General features: G+C 42.1%; 2 protein-coding genes across 3 annotated transcripts; one reads left to right on the top strand and one right to left on the bottom strand.

The window, feature by feature from the left end:
* Positions 1-169: 169 nt before the first annotated feature.
* Positions 170-899, top strand: LOC139661814 (transmembrane protein 238-like). Its single transcript, XM_071540387.1, has one exon. It carries the CDS (start codon positions 212-214, stop codon positions 539-541), a length of 330 nt encoding a protein of 109 aa, XP_071396488.1. The 5' UTR covers positions 170-211; the 3' UTR covers positions 542-899.
* A 393-nt stretch (positions 900-1,292) lies between these two features.
* On the bottom strand, positions 1,293-13,122 carry LOC139661800 (C-Jun-amino-terminal kinase-interacting protein 4). 2 transcript variants are annotated; one of them, XM_071540366.1, is made up of 28 exons: positions 13,019-13,122; positions 11,457-11,855; positions 11,097-11,291; positions 10,854-10,974; positions 10,427-10,497; positions 10,212-10,276; positions 9,729-9,786; positions 9,458-9,633; positions 8,985-9,265; positions 8,540-8,597; positions 8,164-8,316; positions 7,999-8,041; positions 7,700-7,827; positions 7,498-7,551; positions 6,650-6,790; positions 6,397-6,529; positions 6,011-6,097; positions 5,845-5,892; positions 5,365-5,506; positions 5,153-5,195; positions 4,914-4,994; positions 4,686-4,753; positions 4,078-4,226; positions 3,811-3,982; positions 2,827-2,940; positions 2,630-2,728; positions 2,421-2,510; positions 1,293-2,290 (listed from the first exon to the last, which is right to left on the bottom strand). In XM_071540366.1, the coding sequence occupies exons 2-28, from the start codon at positions 11,553-11,555 to the stop codon at positions 2,130-2,132; spliced, it is 3,030 nt and encodes a 1,009-aa protein (XP_071396467.1). In that variant the 5' UTR covers positions 11,556-11,855; positions 13,019-13,122; the 3' UTR covers positions 1,293-2,129. The 2 variants fall into 2 exon arrangements, with proteins under 2 accessions (XP_071396467.1, XP_071396468.1); XM_071540367.1 differs by having other exon boundaries at positions 9,458-9,630.
* Between the last annotated feature and the right edge of the window lie 3 nt (positions 13,123-13,125).

Raw genomic sequence — 13,125 nt, 5'->3', positions numbered from 1 at the left:
CCTACTATTTTAGAAAGTGTGTGTCAGACATTTGGGCAGAAAAACATAATAGAAGTAGGCCTAGTTGAGTGATTGTTTGACAAATTCCCTGAACAATCTATTTTCTGTCAATTTATTTACAATATCAGAAGAATAGCAGATAAAAAGCTGAAATGTCCTTAAAGACAGTGCTTCCTATGTGTCTCCTTCCTTGCTATTTTTCTATGCAGCCATGGCCCCCAAGTATGATGGCTTGTCCCACTGTAAGCTGGCCCTGGTGTTTGCTGTGCTGATGGATCTGTTGGGTGTGGCATCTCTGCTGCTGGGGGTCTTCGCCCCATTGGAGATCCAAGGGCGAGACTTTGGGGATCTCCTGGTGTACTCAGGAGCTTTGCTGGTGCTGCTGTCCCTGGGAGGCTGGGTGATGTGGTACAGCGGCAACATTGAGGGTCTGACGTCTAAAAGGGAGTTGGGGGGAGTGGTGGGTGGCGCTGTGGACCGCCTTGCCCGCACCCTGAGCCGTAGGATACGGATCCCCAGGAGTCAAAGCAGCCCATCGTAGGGCCTGGAGCCCAAAGAGACTTAACAATAAGACGGCTGTTACAGGAGAGGCTGTCGGTAACCACTCCTGCAGGCCAAAACCGCCTGGGGCAAGGGAGTGTCATTGCTGGCATTCATCCTCTTTACAAACACCACTGTTGTGGAGTGAACAAACAGCTTGTTCACATGAGGAAACTGTCAGTGCCATTCAGTGTGTCTTCACAGCCAGGCTACATAAACCTCTTAGGGAGAATTTGCACTGTCTTTGCACATTAAGTTTTATATTGATTTGGGGCACAAAGGTTGTTCATATTGCACTAAATCTTGTAATGTAACAGGCACAGTATATATAAAGACATATGACGATTAAAGAGATTCATCTACAGAATATTCTGTTGGAGATTTCCTTAAGTTATTCAATTCAACTGTTGAGAGTTAGTGTTTGTGTGTGGTGTGACTGAATGAAAGTTAGATTAATCATTCAATAGATTTTTAATGAAAATAATCATATTTACAAAAGGTTCATAACTGAGTCATAACTGAGTCGATCTTAACTGATTGTCTGTGCAAGAGGGGGGGGGGGGGGTTGACATGACATCAACATGTGTGCACAAACTTGTAATTGCTTATAAATACTGCATAGGACACTTCAAAATTCTTAAAGAATTTCTCTCCCTTGTTTTACAAGATACAGTAATCAACCGAAAACAACATAAACAAATTAAGACACCCAGAGTATTTCATGACATCAAAAGAATGAAACAAAGAGCTGATTAAGAAAATAAATATTTTAAAGGAAAGTTAATTCAGAATATGGGAGATCAGACATATTCAAACAGACACACACACATTCACACACAAAATGTTGCATAGAAATGGCAGTTATGTGCAATTATAACACATGCAATGTGGGAGGTTAGGACTTGACTTGATACTCAAGGCAGAAGTTGCTCAAACCACACATATATAATCAAAAACCCTTTCCCCAATCTCAATGCAACGTGAGGCGATAAGAAGTGTCTGACTCTGTCTTAATGCCGAGAGAAGACTTGAAGCTTCAAGACCAACCACACTGTTATGGTAAACATTTAGATCAAAAGGTATACAACAGAAAAACCTGGTACCAACTTGAAGGAATGGAGGTGTGAATGAGAACCTGTGCACTTGTTCTTTAAAGAACAACAGAAACAAGAGTCATGCAGAAAAGGTATCAAGAGTTGTGTGACATTGAATCTGAATGTGTTGTTAGTGTGAAGCTTCTGACAATAATATCAACAATTAGTTTGGAAGGACAAAAGACAAAAAAATACAACAAGATTTTAACAGATGAATTACTGACCAAGTCTACAGCAATACTGTGAGATTGAAAGCAGCCAGATTAAGGCACACAGTAAGGCAGCATCATCCACTGGGGTATTTTAGTCAAAGGATGGATGCACACAATGAATGAGATAAATGAGGATGAAACAGATCGATTATGTACTTCTATATCTTTTGGAGTATGCTTTCATTGTTGTCACATTGAACAGTAGGTGGATTAGATTAAATAAGAGCAGTATTTCCAGTATTTTCCCTTGCATGCTGGTGTACAATCTGCGTCTGCTTCATCTTTATCTCATTCCAGAATGCCAGATCCAGAGGGTGAGCAGTGTCAGAGGGCGGGGGCTCGGCACAGAGGGGGTGGGACTCTGCCAGATGATCATGTGACTGCGCTCAGACCGCTGAGGTGTTGCTTGGGACGACTCTGCCAATCCGTCAGTTGCGTCATCTCCTGGAAGAGTAGGCGGATCAGTAAGGCATTTCATAAACTCAGCACAAACTAAACTGGAAATCAGTTTTCACACAGATGCCGTTGATCTAATGCGTCAGACAGGTTTGAACAGTCCGGTCCTTCGACTCACCGATTCGGAAGTTGATGTAGCCCTCTCCTCCACTGAGGATGAGCTGAGAGGTAGTAACAGTGCTGCTGCCAGAAGAGGTGATCAAACAGTCTGTGGGCCAGAGATCATTGCATTACAATACAATACAAATACAGCAAATACAGCATTCAAGTGCACCCCTAAGCACCCCTTTTTTTAATGTCTTCATGTTATGTCTATAAGATTCTTACCAGGTGCAACAATGATGAATTTGACAGCTTGTCTGTGCCCATGGTTACTCAGCTGGGCTGATGCAATAGAGCAGTATGGGATGGAAACCGCCTCCGATGCTGTGGAGTGGGGGGTGGGGGGGTCATTAACATACTGATTTCTGACAATATACAATTCAAGTATTCTCAGGTCATGCTACTGGCAGCATAAAACTCACTTATAGACAAAGGGACGGAGAAGATGGCACCGCTTCCTGTGCCCACCCAGAGACGCCCAGAGATGACTGTGAGAGAAGAGATCTGGAGCGGCGAGAGCATCAGGAAGGCTGAGCCTAGAGAGAGAGAGAGAGAGAGAGAGAGAGAGAGAGAGAGAGAGAGAGAGAGAGAGAGAGAGAGAGAGAAGAGAGGAGAGAGAGAGAGAGAGAGAGAGAGAGAGAGAGGGGGGGGGGGGGGGGGGGGGAGTGAGAGAGAGAGAGAGAGAGAGAGGATTAATAATAATTATAATTGATTAATAATTAATCTCTTGTTACATGCTTTGGCAATATTGTTTGTTTGTGAACTGTCATGCCAATAAAGCACCTTGAATTGAATTGAATTGAGAGAGAGAGAGAGAGAGAGAGAGAGGAGAGAGAGAGAGAAGAGAGAGAGAGAGAGAGAGAGAGAGACGCTGGTTTTCTAACCCATGTGCTCAGTCGACTTGGAGGAATAAGTTTAGACTCAGCCACTAAACAAACCTAAATTTGCATTTGAGATATGGCATGAACTGGGCCAACACTAAACACCGAAACACCCAACACTGGAACAATGGATGGCCCAATGGATTTTTATTTCCCTGACTCTGATAATGATTTTTTGTCAATTTGGTTACTTTAATTAAAGCCTGCAGCCAAAGGCTGTGAGTTTACCAGAAACCAATTGACAGTGAATTCAACACATCATTTTGTAAGTGCTGTCAAAAAGGCAAAGGGGAACTTGCACAGCATGTTAAAGCCAAGACAGTTAAGAAAATTATTTGCTTACGCAATGTGTTGTGGGCCTGAACTGTTTGCTTGTTATCATAATGTGAAAATGGGGAAGTTACTACACTATGCATTACAATTTGTTAAAATAGTCTAACTTCCAGAGGTGCTAGATAGGCAAATATATTGTTTGCATATCAAATTTCTTCCTAAAAAAAGAAAAAAAACCAACTTAGCACCTACCTAATGTTTTAGTGACCAGAGGAGTAAAATCAACTTCCTGCAGCGGTCGACCCGTGGACCAATCAAAGAGCCTGAGTATCGGGTCAAGCCGGCAGGACGTCCAAACACCACTTCCACCAGCACACAGGAAACGCACCTGCTGCTCACTGCGCTCAGACACTGAGAATGTTTGCTGTAAAGTGAGATGAGGAATAATGATGGTGAATTCAAACACAATCTGACAACGAGACACAAATACATTGTAGACGCCCCCTTTCTGTTTCTTACCTCAACTTTCTGGCTTTCTGTGTTAACCACATGGACCCGGTTCCAGTATCCCACCCACAAGCGGCCACCTTTTGCAAGGCAACAGCGAATGGGCTGCAAAGGGGTTGATCCAAGGGACATTATCTTGTGTGACTGTAGATCCCAGCCACCTGTCAGTTAGGGATATGTAAATCAATCCAAATGAGGAGAGTGTGAGAGTGAGACAAAAGTAGGGCTGAACAATTAATCGAAATTTTATCGAAATCGCAATATGGCCTACTGCAATTTTCAAATCGCAGGAGGCGCAATATTTGTTAAAGGCGAAATGTGTGTAAAAATACCATTTTAAATTAAATATTGTCGTGCTGCAGAGATGTACTGGCCTACACATCATATTCTACAGACTTAAGAAAACCCCGCAAAAATCACACCATAATCATTTTAATACGTTTTTCAATGAAAATGAGAATAATTATGTAAAAATTATCATTCCCTCGAATATCGCAAATCATATCACAATTGCAATATCAGTCAAAATAATTGCAATTAGATATTTTTTCTAAATCGTTTCAAAAGCCCTAGACAAAAGTCAGATATTATTGCAAAGACAGGAAATAGAAAGTCATTACCTGAATTGTGTGAGAAAAATGCCAATGTCCCATCAGCTAATCCAGCTATGATTTGACCCTGGGAATACCTATGAGATTGAGTCAACAGAAAGTATGTCATTTTCAAACATGTACATTTTCTGAGAAAAGCAAGATAACAGTTCCATGTTACATTATGACGGACTATATTCATTGCTAATACTTTACGTATACCCACAGATCAAACACAGACACAGCAGCAGAACTCACGTCAGCGAATGAACACCCTCTGAGAGGGAAACGGACTGCAGACAGCGCCTCCTGCCTGTGGAGGCCGAGTGTACCAGCACACTATTAGAGTGAAGGTGAGAGAAAGAAGAGAGAGGGAGAGGGAGGGAGAGTGAGAGAGAGGGAGAGTGTCTGTGTGGGAGAGATTGTTTTGCCACCAAGTCTCTTAATCCAAGACAGTGTTATTTATTCAAGAGAGTTGCTTATTCAGCAGACACTACCTTCCTTCCTGAGTTCCAATCCACACTGTTCCTGAGGTGTCACCTGACATAACAAGGCCAAAAAGAATGGATCACAGGAAAGTCTAAAAAAAACTGTAGCCTTGCCAGTAAATTGTCAAGTCTAGATGATATTTGGGGATAATAAATGTACAGAATATATCATGTGAGTTGCCTGCAGGCAGCCTCATGGCGATGATGTTTGTAGCACTGACCCATGGGAGGCACGGCGCAGATGCAGAGGGCAGGAGAGGTGGGAGGGAGGCTGAACTGATCCAGTACTGTATTGGACCGTGCTGGATCAATCACTGTGATATCACTGCTGGAGGCTGGGCCGGAAATCACCCACACCGAACACTGGCAGGGAAAAAGGGATATGGAGTTTGGAAAGATGACTGGCATGAAACAACCTGTCCCAGCGTAGTCCCAGGGTAGGGCCTGTTCAGCCCCAAGGAACACCTTGTGGTCGAAACTTGTTTTTAAATGTATATCCTAGATACGGCATCATAATAAAGGCTATTTAATTATATCCACTGTTTTTCTTCCCTCTCTGCGCAAGAGTCCCTGGAGACTAGAATACAATTTTTTCTATTTGCATTGTTCCAGGGTCGTGTTGGCTGTGTTTGGATGGCACTGCACATGGTGATTACAGTGTGACTAGCAGTGCTATTTAAGCAGGATAATGATAGACTTACCGTGGTCTCTCCTGAGATCTCAGGTGTGACTGCAACAGCACAGTTCAGCTGAGGAGAAAAAATAAGTTAGGGACCATGTTTTGATTGTAAGCTGGTGGGTTCTCTTATCCAAAAACATTGGTTGCCTTACAAAAGCTTACTGAATAGTGCGGTGGTAATATCAAACCTTAGCTGTGGAGTCTCTTTGATCCAGCAGTCTGAGCTGCATTAGAACAGGCACATCTTTGGGCTCAGGGGCAAGTTCATGGGATTCCTGCAATAACAACATTTAGCCAGCAGGAAATTGTTAGGATTCTAAGAATGTATGTGAATGTGTCTGGGTGTGTTTAAGTCTCTTTGTCAAGTCTCAGGTGCAGTTTGTTCAATTTTAATAGGGGTATGGAGGGAAGGCAAATTGTCTTCCCTTGCCCCGCTTGAATGAACGTATGGTGACAAAAGAATAAAATACAGACACACGTCAGCCGGACAGATTTTTTCCAGTGTCACCCTCTTCATTCCCTCTTACCCCTCACATTGCCCCATCTGTGTGCCTACATGTGTGTTTCTACTTACCTGTGTGTGTGACAGCGGCGTGCTCCAGCCGTGTATCTGCCGTTTTCCCAGAGTTCCCCAAATGTGGGAGCGAATTTCTCTGTAGAGCTCCCTCCTCCTGACACGTGGCGAGAGAGCAGCAGGAAAAGCAGATCTAAAGAGAAAGCTCCTGGTATTAATCTACATTATAAAACCATTCATGATCATGCAATCCAGTTACAAACAATGCTGTAAAATAGAAGAACATATGCAAGAGTGAGAAACACTAGCTTACTCAGTCTGAGTCTGACTGACGGCCCGTAGTCGTGGAGACCCCAGAGGAGAGCGAGTGAGTGCTGGAGACGATGGCCGGGCAAATGCTGGAGCAAGAGGTGGGAGTAGGGGTTCCTTGGTCAGGCCAAACAAGCGGTTGAACCTTAAACACAGAGACAGTTAAAACTGACCATGCAACATCTGACTACAGCATATTACCATAAAATGTCCAATATTGGGCCCTTAATGGTATTCACTTCAACAAGTCACTAAGAACTTATAAGAACCAGGTAATTACTAAGCACAGTCATTTATTTTATGATCCTCTCTCTGATTCTCTCTCGATTCTTGCAGAAATACCCGTCTACCTGCTGCCATTAAGTGGCTTGATTGACAGATATGAGTCTGAAAGCAGCAAAGATTCTTCCCTTTCAGTCATGTATGGCTTAGCCTACATTTTTCCTATTCAAAAGATGTATCTTCCATATTCAAAGGAGGTTTCTGAATGGTCACATTAGCTGTTGTATCTATAATGCACATGTAAACAATATGTGACCCAGTGTTTATTGGAGGCTAGAGTTTATTTTCCAAAATATACCATATTCTGTCGTGTATATCTGACACAGGTTAATATTTAAGTGTCTGTTTATAGGAAGCTTTATGGTAAACATACACTAGGCAGTTTAATGATATGCTTGGACTTCAGACAACTACTGCACATTATAGCTAAATAGTAACAGGTATTTGAGAACATTCTCATGTATCCAAAAAGGTTCAGGAAAACATGTCTGCTTGAGAGAGAAGCTTTTTGTTCTTCATCTCGTTCTCGACTTTTAATTACATTGGGACGGCATTAACATGAACACTTACTTTCTCCAAACGCTTGTCCTTTTCTCTTCTGTAAACCTCTCCTCTTTTGTTGCCCTATAAAACAAGAAAAGAGAAGAAAGTAAATGAAACTGCAGGCGAAAACGTGATGCTCTATTCTTGTGTTGAACAAAATTTTAAACTGTCTGTTTGGACTGATAAAGAAGAAAATTATGCAACTATTTAGATTCAGTAGAAAAGTTACCTAATAGTCTGACTGCGTCTGACTGCCTCCTGCAGCTCAAACAGACGCTCCTTATATTGGTTTTTCTCCATGACCACACGAGCCATTTCAGAACGAGAGAAGCGGCGCAAGGATGTGGGTAGAGAGGCCTGAAAGGAAAGATTTGGGTTACAAAATGGAGTGAACACCTATCAGTTACAATCATTAACATTAAGCAGTCAGAAAATTGTCGTAGCATATCTTTGCAACTGCAAAATTGCTGTTGCACTACATCTTGGTGATACAGTAGAACACAGTTGAAAATACAAGTGTCTTCTTACATCAGGATCTTCAGACTGGCATGCTTCCAGTTCTTTCCGAAGTCTGGAAAACAGTCAACATACACAATTTGTGTTACTATATATAATAAACAAATTAATGCATTTGTTCTTTACGGAAAATGAAAACACTAAAATGAGTAAAATATCTAGAACAATCTTCTGCACCTCTTAGTCTCCTCCTCCATCTCCTTTGCCCTGCTCTCCAGTCGGGAGACAGTTTCCTGAAGAGAAGTCACTTCCAGTTTAACAGCTGAGCGGTCATTAGTCAGCTCTTCTACCCGAGATATCAAAGCCTTACGGGCTGCATCCACCAACTCACTGAGAGAGGGACAGAGCAAAAAGGGAATAAAGTTAGGTTGTGAGTAAATGGACATGAGTTTGTAAGTGAGAGTAAATAGTTCAAACAAATGAGTGACTGTAATTTCCCCCCCCCTCTTCTTCTTGGTGTGTACTGAAGGGTGAAACCAAAGTGCACAGAAAACCCCCTGTATACTCAAGTAATCACACTGGTATACACAGAATAACTAAATACGAGACTCACTGGGTGTGTTTCAGTTCCTCATACTTAGAAAGAATCTCCTCAAACTGGTCGGCACTACCTACATGAGAAAAAAGCACGTACAGACATGCACACACACACATTAGAGTTTGGACAGCAATAAACATTTACAGCATTTACTCTGCACCCACATCCGAGAACAACTGTCTCTTTAATGCTATTTAACTTCATTATTCCTGGGGGGAAATTATCAGCTGCTAAATAATATGCACTATTTTCTAAAAAGAAGGGCATTTACCGCAGAAAATTATAAACAACACAATACATTTAGATTTTTAATTTTAATATATATTTTATATATAATATATTTAATATTTGCACTCTCATGCCCCCCAAAATCATCTTTCCCAGGCTGAGGACCATTGGTGTAAAACAGAAAGTAGAGCTTTATGGAACATAAGTGTTTACTTGTATTACATGTATTTACCTCTGACGCTGGCCCCATGGTCGACAGTCTCCACATAATCCCGACTCAGCTCTGACAGTTCAGAGAACACAGAGTCAGTGTTGCGTAGTTCCCACTCCATACTATCATCTTCCTCCACCTCCACCTCCTCCTCGTTTCTCTCCTGCTTCTCTCCTCCCTGCCCCTCTTCTTCTTTCTGTTCCTCCTCTCCCTCCTTCTCCACCACCTCCCTCATCTCCTCCTCCAAGCTGGTCTTGGACTCGTCTCTCGATTCCTCGTCTGTGGTTGTCCTAATTGGGGTGCTGTAAATGAAAAAGTATGAAAAGTGAGCAAATTTGGGAATGGGCGATGTGCTGTGTGTGTGTATATGTCAATGGAAGTGTTAAAGTGACCTTGGGTTGCAGATTCATTTTTAGGCAACAAATGAGTTTTATTCATCATTTTCACTCAAATCTCCAACTGACACAAATAAACAACTTGCTTCAGATTGTTACCTAGCATCCACAAGGCCGTGAAACTGTGCCAGCTCAGGGGTGGAGCTTATGATGTCATTGATAAAAGACGGATCTGAGGCAGACTTTACTGCAATGTCAATCCCATTCCCTTCCTTGGCTGCTGGATCTTCCGAAGGGGAGGGAGCCAAGTGTGAATCTGGTCTTGGGACAGTCTGCTGAAAAGACAGCAGGAGACAATAGCAACATCTCTGCCAAAATCTTGTACTGAACATGTACAAAATACAGATATGAAGAGTGTGAATCAGCTTACCTGATCATTGACACTGCACTCTGAAAACACTTCTGAACTCTTGAGACGCACATGATTCCTAAAGATGTGCAGAGTGACAAATTAAAGAAGAGTCATTTGAGTCCTTATCCTGAATAAATAGAATCTAGCTGTTGCTTCTTTCTTACATTTTGCACTTTCTTACAACACTCTTGGCATTGTTGCACTATAATCGGTGCCTCTTGGTCATAATTGACTCTTATAAAACAGTTACCAACATCTGTTATTTTATTTTGAAAATTGTAGCTAAACACTATTTTTGCAAACACAAGCTCAATAGTGAAATTATAGCTTTCTGTGTACTAGCTAATCCTTTCACTAACAGCATTGAATCAGGCTTGACTGACTGAAGAGCTCAACTTATTTATACATTACCTGTTTTACTGTTATGCATATACTATGCTGATTAAAGTACTATAAAATGAGAAGAGAAAATCAGAAAAAGGAGAAGTGAGGGTGAGCAACCTTAAAGGAGAATCTCTTTCAGAATCCTTTTTCTTTTCCAACAGTTCCCGATATGTGAGAGTCAACTAGAGGAGGGAATGACAGTGAAACATAAGAAAGAGAATAGGGAGAAAAACAGCTAAATGTTTTATGATGGAGTGTGAATAAATGTCCATGTACTGATACAATGTACTGATACAAAGCAAACATTTTTAGACTAAACGGTGGTATCTGACCTTGTTGTGAGTGTGCCTCAGTGTGCTCATTTCTCTACCCAGAAAAGCCCTCTGCTCCTCCAAGGCCACCACTGCAAGAAAGACATAACAAATGTAGCTTTAGTCGTTAGCATCCCTCTCATCAAATTTAGTATCACTGTTAACCCTCTACATTGTAGCTCTGCTTCAGCAAAGGAGGCTTCCCACTGTATCCACTCAGGATATGCACGAGAGAGTTGCCTGGGTCCAGTCCAGACCTTTGAATCCGCCCACTCCACCAAGTTGACTGATTCTGAAGATGGAAATGGAGTCTAAAGAGTTGACAATTCTGTCTGATATCAGGCAAACAAGAGAGATGACTGAAACAGGAATAAGAGAAATGCTGAAAGACGGAAGAGGTGAAAAGAAAGAGGGTACCATTAGTCACAGTCAGCAATCAAATACTCACACTGATCAGCTTGCTCTCTCGCTTTCTTCTCTAGCTCTCTCTCTCGTCGCTCTCTCTGCTTTTCCCTTCCCTTCATGGCCCTCCTTTCCTGTTCAATTTGGTCATCCAGTTCTAGATACCTCTAAAGAAAAAGACAATTTTTAAAAGCACTGAGAACACTCAACACCTACCTTCACAGCTTAAAATCTTGAATCGCGCTACTCCACACAACATAAACCCTTTCAAAACTGCACCACTTCCCACCTCTTGACTTTCTCTCCTCAGCGCTTTCTCTGCTTGGTATCTCTCCAGCAGCTCCTCTCTCTCCGCTTTCTCTCTCTCCGCCTCCTCCTCCCTCTCTCTCAGCTGGGCTCTACAGCTGGCCAGCCCCTCCAGGACCCAGACCAGTATGGGGACCAGCGACTCCACCACGCCTGCACCATGGGTCTCAACAACTGTCTGGGAGAGGGCAAAGCAGAGGACCAGTTAGATCTACCTGGTCAGAGTTAGAGAGGCCAGTAAAGACAGAACAGCAGGGCATAATAACATTAACTGGATTTGTATGTCTGGAAACTAGTTCAATAGATGGAAAGGTATAGAAAGCATATGGAAAGGAAAATTTACCTGCAGTTCTGAATATAGTTTTCCTGCCTCCTCACTCACAATGTCGGGGTCCAGCTCCAGTTCCCCTGCCCCACACAGGACACTCTCACCACACTCCATCGTCCAGCTTGTTTCTATCTACTGTATTATTTGTTAAAAAAACTTTTTCCTGACTCAACACAAAGCTTATAATTCTCTGAGCTGTTCACTGGCCAAAAAAACTTCCTCTTAACTATAAATACCTACCTGACTAATACAACGAGTTAATCTAGCTTTCTAACACTATTGCTAACTCTAGTCTCTCCCATCCTGCTACAACAATATGCTCCATTTGGGCCTACAGTGAATAGGCTAGTCTGCCCTTAGCCATTTCTGTACTGTAAGGTTTAGCTGATGTCAGGGGGCGTTTTAGAGTCCATCCTGAAAAAGTAAGGAAAACATTGTTATTGATATCGATCATCAATAAAAGCCATTTCTACACTGTAAATTATTTGGATTGTCAACTGGAGTCAACTGTTTTGTGCAGCAATACTCAAGCTTAGACAGATCTTTATGATGCATATTTTCTATTTTTTACTAACATCTGGAAGCTCATTGTTGCCTTAACAGTTGGTGGAATATGCTCATGGGTGTCTGCCACTATAAACTCTGGCCAACACGGTGTATAATGTGATTAGCACCAAAACAACAAACAAACAATGCATCTATTTGGTAAGGCTGAAATGTAATGGTTTTAAGTCACTGTTGAGACTAAGAAGATACACACTGGAGATCAGTTACTGGCAATGCTCAACAAATATAGACAGACAAATGTACACACACATACACTCAGTCACACCTCCCCTGGCATTCATCAAAGCATCCAGTTCTGACAACTAGATCTCTATAGATCTCCATAATTCTCAAAGTCAGAATCATATAGTTCAGTGTGTGGCCAGTACTCCATAAGCAATAACTTAAACAATATGAGCAGTAGACTGGTATTGTGAAAGGGTATAATCAAGCTTGCATAATTTATGGTTCTTACAATACCTATCTTAATTGCTGCTTATAGATTTAGCTACTGTGCTTCAAAGAGCCTTTGGCCTGCAAGGAGACAGGGGATCTTGAACTGGTAAATATTTATGCAGCTCTCATTAGGATTATGCAATGTTTAGCACGGAGTAAACCTAACGTGTGTGTGTGTGTGTGTGTGTGTGTGTGTGTGTGTGTGTGTGTGTGTGTGTGTGTGTGCCTGCGTGTGCGCGCGCGAACTAGCAGTACAGCAAAAGTAGCATACACAGCACAAGAAATAAACACACAGGATTGCAAAGGTACAAATGCGCGCACACAGACACAGACTTGTCGGACTGAATGGCAGCAACAGGGTATATACTTCGATAATTCAATGTTGCAGCCTTCTTGATTAACAAACAGGCAAACCTTTGATACAGATACACTTGAATGGCGTTTGAGATATAAATAAGTAACATGACTGACAGTGGACACCTTGAGAGATCTTTGGCAGCAAGTTTACAAAGTTGTAACTTGGCCAAAACAAGCAGAGCCGTTGGCGCTGTTCGAGTGATATTTTACAGACTCACCTCATCGGCTTCAGTCCCTCTGCCACAGTTTCATTTCATTGCCGCAAACTAGTGAAATTCCAGTCGTTTTCTTTTGGTAGAGATATCAATTACACATAAGCGAGTTT

This window comes from Centroberyx affinis, unplaced genomic scaffold (assembly GCF_046629955.1).
Source record: "Centroberyx affinis isolate AG114_WGS23_722 - 3 ecotype Tasmania unplaced genomic scaffold, CSIRO-AGI_Caff_v1 ptg003626l_1, whole genome shotgun sequence".
NCBI lineage: Eukaryota > Metazoa > Chordata > Actinopteri > Beryciformes > Berycidae > Centroberyx > Centroberyx affinis.
The sequence above is the reverse complement of the archived record's forward strand: the minus strand, read 5'-3'. Positions and strand labels throughout refer to the sequence as shown.

What these genes read in the sequence shown, in the direction of transcription:
- LOC139661800 (XM_071540366.1), bottom strand. Translation starts at nt 11,555, where the DNA reads ATGGAGTGTGGTGAGAGTGTCCTGTGTGGGGCAGGGGAACTGGAGCTG. An exon ending in CCATGGGGCCAGCGTCAGAG is followed by an intron (nt 8,598 to 8,984) that starts GTAAATACATGT and finishes TTTCTCATGTAG; the next exon opens with GTAGTGCCGACCAGTTTGAG. An exon ending in AGGACAAGCGTTTGGAGAAA is followed by an intron (nt 6,791 to 7,497) that starts GTAAGTGTTCAT and finishes TCTGTGTTTAAG; the next exon opens with GTTCAACCGCTTGTTTGGCC.
- LOC139661814 (XM_071540387.1), top strand. Translation starts at nt 212, where the DNA reads ATGGCCCCCAAGTATGATGGCTTGTCCCACTGTAAGCTGGCCCTGGTG.